The sequence below is a fragment of the Sebastes fasciatus genome, chromosome 12 (assembly GCF_043250625.1).
Source record: "Sebastes fasciatus isolate fSebFas1 chromosome 12, fSebFas1.pri, whole genome shotgun sequence".
In the NCBI taxonomy this organism is placed as follows: domain Eukaryota; kingdom Metazoa; phylum Chordata; class Actinopteri; order Perciformes; family Sebastidae; genus Sebastes; species Sebastes fasciatus.
This window is the reverse complement of record NC_133806.1, coordinates 1,231,488-1,238,987: the sequence shown is the minus strand read 5'-3', so window position 1 is coordinate 1,238,987 and position 7,500 is coordinate 1,231,488. Positions and strand designations below refer to the sequence as shown.

The 7,500-nt window shown below is 42.3% G+C and overlaps 1 protein-coding gene across 1 annotated transcript in view; it reads right to left on the bottom strand.

Moving 5' to 3' along the window:
• Positions 1 to 1,146: 1,146 nt before the first annotated feature.
• Positions 1,147 to 7,500, bottom strand: part of elovl4a (ELOVL fatty acid elongase 4a) — a 7,208-nt gene continuing 854 nt past the window's right edge. Inside the window, exons 2-7 of the mRNA XM_074652507.1 lie at positions 5,653 to 5,735; positions 4,958 to 5,145; positions 4,715 to 4,795; positions 3,950 to 4,121; positions 3,292 to 3,419; positions 1,147 to 3,184 (exon numbers count right to left, since the gene is read on the bottom strand). Coding sequence (XP_074508608.1) covers positions 2,834 to 3,184; positions 3,292 to 3,419; positions 3,950 to 4,121; positions 4,715 to 4,795; positions 4,958 to 5,145; positions 5,653 to 5,719 — 987 coding nt within the window. The 5' untranslated portion in view covers positions 5,720 to 5,735 and the 3' untranslated portion in view covers positions 1,147 to 2,833. The remainder of the gene's footprint in view (positions 3,185 to 3,291; positions 3,420 to 3,949; positions 4,122 to 4,714; positions 4,796 to 4,957; positions 5,146 to 5,652; positions 5,736 to 7,500) is intronic.

Genomic DNA, 7,500 nt, shown 5'->3' with positions numbered 1-7,500 from the left:
TACCCCATTACAAGTAGAAGTCCTGCATTCAATATCTTACTCCATAAAACAGTAGAAGCAAATGTAAATGTAAATGTACTTAAAAGTACTAATTAGGCTGAATTACCTTTATTAGAGTTAAAATATTGTGAGCTATTTAATTATTATTGCTGATGCGTTAACATGCAAGCGGTGTTTTATGTTATAGTTACTCATTTTAACTAATTTATTTATATTGGGTCATATTCATACATATACATTATGTAATATGTTGCTCATCATTATGTCTGTAAAACCTTGAACTACCAGGTAGCTCTAGTATCTAAAAGGTGGTGCAGAAGTAAATTAGCAGAAAGGAAATACTCCAGTAAAGTACCTTAAAAATGCACTTAAGTAAATATACTTTCCAACACTTTGTTTTTAACAGATGCAAAGAGACAGTGTGTGAAGGCCTCCGCTCATACGTGGGGCTGCCTGAGAGAAACACATTCTGATAGACAATACCACATTTATCACCATGAATTGAAGTTTATAATTCACATCTGTTCATTAAAATGTTTGAGTGATGATGTTGCTCTCTTCATGTCATGAAACTTGATGAAGTTCCTCTATAATTACAGTGGATGGTTGAGAAGGTGGGAACATAGTGAGCCTCCTGTTTAGTAAATGTGATGCTAACTTACTGTGACGTAACCATGGTGACCTCTAGTGGTGGAAACACACTCTGCACATCTGTTACCATCAATGTCAAAACTTATTATGCGTTTCAATACTCATACTACCATACCATTAACTATTTACTATTCCCAAGTCCCAATACATAATATGTCAAATGTAGTGAGCCCAAAATACCAGGATGTTCTACTGCATCTGCTCGTATTTTGCAGGCAAGCATGCTTTTCTGACCCACAATCCTCTGCACTGCAGATTTATGAGCAAGAGGGTCAAAGTTCAAGGTGCAATGTTATGACGAAGTAGAATGTCCCAGTTGTAAAGATGCTGCATGCCTCAGTATGTACTTTGTAAGGTCAGCTGCAGTACGTACTAAAAGTAAAAAGTGTGTGATTTAGTATTGATCCACATAGAATGTAAAATAATGTATATCCCTGTTAAAGACCCGTAACTATGAAGTAGAGCGTTAAATGAAGCTGCAACAGGAAGCCAGCGTTTGTACAGGCATTCAGTTTAATTGAATTTGAAGAGAGTTCAAAGTTATGATACTTTAAAAAAAACAAAAAAACACGTAAGCAATGTGGACGTATAAAAGTCCAAGCGAACAAGCTGGGAACATTCCCAAATGCGCAGTGTACAAAATATCACAATGTAATATGTACAACACAAAAAGAACACAAATACACAGACAAGCACTCTCAGGAAACATGGAGTATTTACACAGAAAGAAATAGAAAAACAATAAAGAACATCGAAATGCATCGATTAATGGAGGACATGAAGCCGATATAGAGCCGACCACGGATTTATTCTCTATATACTACAGGCAGAGCAAAGATCTCCTTCGTAGCGTCACCGTAGAGTTCACCGGATCTTTCTTTCTTTCCGGATGTATGTAAATCAGAACTTGTATCTTTTTAAATCCAAAGTTAATTTACATTCAACCAGCTCAGATTAAGCCTAAAAATATAAAACACACAAAAGATATTTGATTGAATATGAGAAGAAGCTTCGTTAACTCGATGAAGACTGGCTGTTAGCTAGCTCTGAATCCTCCACCAACACAACACTTTCACCAGCATGTGAGACAAACAACGTCAGACAGAATATAAAAAGACGGGTAAACATCTGCAAAGACAAAACTCCACCAGCTTCTCTGTCAACATTGAGATAATCATCTGATCCATCATTTCTCTGGATAATAGTCATGACATTTCATTGCATTACATACATGTAGGGATATAGAAAACCTGCTCTGGCTGTACACAGAAATAGAAATATATTGTAACCTTCTATGAGATACAGCTGATGATCATTCCATCATAAACCAGTGATGGAACAATCCCATCCAAGTCTCAGAGGATTACACATCTATCATTTCTATTTCTATGTACACCTCACCTCTGGATATTGATTTTGTTTTCCATCTTTAGAATATGTGCCGATGGGTGACAGCTCAAACGTGAGTCCACAACTCAAAATAAATCAGAATAAATAAGACGACGTCAGACGCGTCTATTCAGTAAACAAGAGCTGTAAACGTACAGCGGGTCTCTCTCACGGAACATCGATAACAACTTGAATACGATGAGGACAGAAGTGACATGATACTGTACATTATCGTCGGTTTCATATCTGTAAAGGTGAACAACAACAAAATGATGAGCTCAAATATAAATGTGTGTTTGTGTTATGATGTGTATTCCTTTCTCGGTACAGCAGTAACAATAAGAATGGTATAGAATCTTTTTCAAGCAGCTCAGGTGCATTTAATGTACCAGCATGCCAGATGGGCCTCTTGGTTTCCTTCCCAGGCTCAGTTTTTAGTAGCTGAAAGTCACTTTTTGAACCAGATCTACAGCAGCTAGCACCACCATAAAGAGAGGGAATACTAGGAGCTATCCCGTACCGCACATACACGACTGTATTTTGGGTTATTTGTGATAACGGTCACCTTGGACGTGACCTTTGACACCTCTTACTAACAGAATGATCCTCTCTCAACACAAGCCTGTCTCATATTTTATCTACAACAACTCAGATCATGGCTTAAATAAACACATCACACCTTAACGCATCCGTCCGTCTATATCTCCCTCAAATTAAGTCTTTCACGTTTTAGCACTATCAACCTCGAACCCAAAGCAAGGCCCTACCTCACTATTACCTCGCTCCTCTTCCTCTAATCTCTTTTAGCTCTTCCTTTCCTCTTTCTCCTCCCAGAGTTCTCCTGGGGCTTCTCCTCTTTGCTCCCCGTCACCACCGCTCCGTTGGCGGCCTTGCTGAGCCCATTGAGGGTCCCGTTAGACAGGGCCTTGCCCGCTTTGGAGGAGGAGGAGGAGGAGGAGGAGGAGGAGGAAGAGGAGGCGTCGCGTCTGGGCTGCTGGCGGCGGTAGGTCTGGTAGTAGAAGTTGCCGAAGAGGACGATGAAGGTGACGGCGTAGCAGATGAGGGAGTAGTGCATCCAGTGGGGGAAGTCGCAGTTGACGTAGAGGGACAAGGCCGTGTGGCCGATGGTGACGTGGAACTGGATCTGAGACGCAACGAAATCACATTTTCACATGTAAGGTTAACCTTCCACAATGTGTTAAAGGAGCAGACTTCTATTTAAATTAGCCACACGGTGACGTAATGTCTCACCATCTGGACGATGGTCAAGTACTTCTTCCACCACAGGTACTTCTGGATCTTAGGTCCACAGGAGGCCAGACCATAATACAGGTACATCAAGACGTGGATGGCTGCGTTCATGTGCGCTCCAAAGAACGCTGCAAAAAAAAAATGAAAATTCAAACACTGATATTAGTTTTGTCGGACTAACTGTGGAGCTAGAATACAGTTTAAATACACAGATTTGGTTTCATGAACTATTTATTGAACTTTGTACTAAGGACAATAATGGTAGTTTTTTATATCATAACAACAAATTGTGAATATAATTGATTCATTTTCCAGCTGCATCAACACAGCGAGAGATTAACAAGAAATCATTTGGCAAATTGTCCACTGTGATGGATTATGTATTTATGTCTCTGCAAGATGTTTTTCATACTGTCGGCATGGACGGACTGTGACACAAAGGGCTCCTGGGAACAGACATACATTATAAAAGACTCCTCTTCCTACCTTCCTACCACAAAATGAACAAACATGTTCAATATGAAAGGAGCAGGAGCAACAAGAAATGGTAATTTTAACAAGAACTGAAGGAAATAGGAGGAAAAGACCACAATTTAATTGTTGGGTCAAAACTATCTGACTTCATGGGTAAGAATAGGGCAGAATATGAGCTACTCACACTGTCCTCCTGCCACCCATTTGATGCCGATCCACCAGAGCGTGAACATGCTGCAGTGGTGGTAGACGTGCAGGAAGGTAACCTGGTTGAATTTTTTCCTCAGGATGAAAAACACCGTGTCCAGATACTCGATGCCCTTAGAGATGAAATACCACCACAGAGCTCCCGCCACCTGTCCCACACAGAACAGGAGAGACGGGTTGAGGAGAGACGGGTTGAAGGAAGGAAACAGAAACAAGCAGGGAAATAGAAGAGAAGTTCATTTGGACTCTCAAATCTAACTTGTAATTAGCAGTAGCAGTTATAATCTACTACTACTATAATCTATTCTATCCTACAACATCTTCGCCGACCGGCTGTGTCAGATGTGTAACTACGTCATGGAGCAGTAGGAAGGAAGGTGAAACTGAACACCTTCCATGATCACTCTTCCAGCTCTCACTTTTTCTGATAACAGCAGCAGCAGGGAACAAATGAACAGCCGCTGATCGTGTTTCTAAAAACCACGAGAGCGAAGCTTCTCTGGCACGCTGACAAGGACTGTCTTAATCATTAGAGAACAGTAGAGCTCTATAATAGTGAAGTCAGAATTATACGTTGTAGTAAACTAGCAGAGGCGTCTTGTTGCTGCTGGAAAAACTAATTAATGCACACACATAAACCATAAAGAAAGTAAGTTACATAACAGGGCAGGTGCGGAGCAACCCATCGTGGGTGTATGAGTGCATGTGTGTGTGTGTGTGTGTTTGAGCCCCAAACACTCACCCTGACTTCATTGGGGTCCTCTGAATAGTCCACCCGTTGACAGATGTAACTGTAGCTCGCTCCCCGCGCCGCCATAAACAGCTAAAAAACAAGAGAACATCTCTATTGAATCAGTGATATGAACGAACAGAGACACAGTGAGAGAGACGGAGTGCAGACAGAAAGCTGGATACGCTGTAATGAGGTTAGCCCAAACACAGCTACTGTAATGTACTCATCTGGATGGATACGACTTCCACCGACCTCTTTAAAGATGAAGAAGTTGAGGAAGACCATGCTGAAGTTGTAGACGATGAGGGTCTTGCGGAGCTGGAAGGCCTCCCTGTTCTTCATGTATTTGGGCCCCAGCCAGAGGAACAGCAGGTAGGAGGTGCTGATGGCCAGCGTGGGCAGAGGGTTGTCCATCAGAGGCCATTTCTCCACTCGCTTGTCTGCAGGACAGATGTTCTCACGGCGTTACATAACTATTCTTAATGTTGGCGTTACACTGACACAGCGTGGGCTCAGGGTCAGTGTATTCTGAGACGGGGGGGCGGGGCCAACACCAACAACATGAGGACAGACGGCAGATTGTGTCCATAGGTGACCTGTCTGGAGGTCAGTTTGACCGTGTTTAATGGTGCATGTAATACTTTCAGGATTTGATTCTCCATCCATACATGGATTTAGCAGGTGATCATGATATGATCATTTACTGATTTCATGTACCGATTCCAGTTCAGTTATTAAAACGGAGGAACACATGAAGGAGCATAACGATATATTAAGAATCAACATATAGCTGAACATTCATGTCACGTCCAGACACACAAACACACATTATTCTACTATGGTGCAGCTTTGACTCATCCCACTGAAGCAACATCTATCTACTGACTCACTGCAGGAGAAACACACCTGTACATGTTTACATACGGAGTATAAGAAAAGATTATTACCTGCAATAGTTAGGGTCCATTTGTAGAATTCTATAGTGTTGTTAATTAAATGTGTGACGATCTCCATGGCGACGGCCGATCACCTGAAATTAAAGAGAGATTATTAAAGTGTGAGAATGGAGGCCTCTGATGTCTCAGCTCTTAAAGCAGCAGCGGGTAGAAACGGAGCAAATAGGATTCAAAAAGTCACTATATCCTGACAGTAGAGCATGAGACAGGTAATCTGAAAACAATCATGTTCCTCTGTGTCCTCCGGTGCTCCTAACGGCATCTGCAAGATTTCACAGACCGGAGGAAAACAACCAATCAGAGCCGAGCTGGAGCCTTGCCGTCTCTGAGCAGCTGTCAATCACTCGCCGACCAAACGGTCAAACTAGGCAGCGCATATTCTGTTACTGCAATGCCTATTTTAAAATGAGAGAGGTTTCTCCAGCTGGTGGACGGTGCTTCGTATTTCCTCAACAGATCTCAACATGGCTGCTGGGTCACAAACTCTCATGTTACAGCTAAACCGTTCACTACAAGATGATTCTGAGAACATCTGAGGGGAGAAATAGGCATTACAGTAACAGAATATTGATTCATATCTGATCAGCTCTGCCTAGTCTGACCGTTTGATTGGCGAATGATTGACAGCTGCCTCCGTTGAGTGAACAGCCAATAGGAACGCTCTCTCTCTCTGAAATGACCTGTGATTGGTCAAAGTCTCCCGTCACGGGCTAGATGTTCTAAAGTATGAAAACAGAGTCATGAGGAGGAGCAGAAGTCTAGTTCTCTCTCAGAACACTTGAATTACAATATGCTGAAAGGTTATTATGGGATGTTGGCCTCCTGCAGCTTTAACCAGCATGTATTTACCAGACTGAGCTGGATCCACTGAGTAAGAGTGGGAGTCATCTTCCAGGAGGCCAACAATGTCACCTTATAACCATGATGACTATTTTTAAACTGCAACAGAACAATAAATATTCATCTTTAAATAGTATGAAGCTCCAGAAGAAAGGAGCCAACAGAAGGCCTACAGAGCCTAGAGGAGCTCTAGTGGCCCCCCCCCATGAGGCCCTGATAGATAGGCTATAGCAGGGGTGCCCAAACTTTTCCCTTGGAGGGCCAAAACTGGAACTCAACAGTGGACCACGGGCCAAAATTAAACACCTATTGTATTGTATTGTTAAGATGCAAAATGAATATGTTTTACATAGTTAGCCTCTTAAAACCCACCTGCTGAATACAATTGGGCTCATTTATGCAATTTATGCATTTCCAAGACTGTTTAGGGAAGAAATGTTAAAATACACCATTTTTAGAACAGGTAAAAATAACACACGTATACTGTATTCAAAGAACTGCATGTTTTCCCCAAAACTGCATGTGATGATCATAAAGTGGGCATGTCTGTAAAGGGGAGACTCGTGGGTACCCGTAGCACCCATTTACATTCACTGATCTGGAGGTCAGAGGTCAAGGGACACCTTTGAACATGGACATGACAGTTTTTCCTCTCCAACATTTAGCCCAACTTTAGAGTGTTAGTCTCCTTCCTGACCAGCTAGAATGACCTGATGTGGCACTAATGGAGTCCATATAACGCCACTATCTTCTAACCATAAACCCGAGCCTGGTACGGCCTCCAAAACACAGTCAAGTCGGTTGGCTCTTTTAATAAAAAAAACTAAAAAAAACAATTTGCTAATTTTAATCTGGCGGGCCAAATCAAACCTGATGGCGGCCCAACTTTGGCTTGAGGGCCCCACTTTGGACAGCCCTGGGCTATAGTAGGCTTCATTGCGCACAAAGGCTGCGCGCACCGGCCGGCACAGCGCATGTATCAGCAGATTTTTTGGCGTG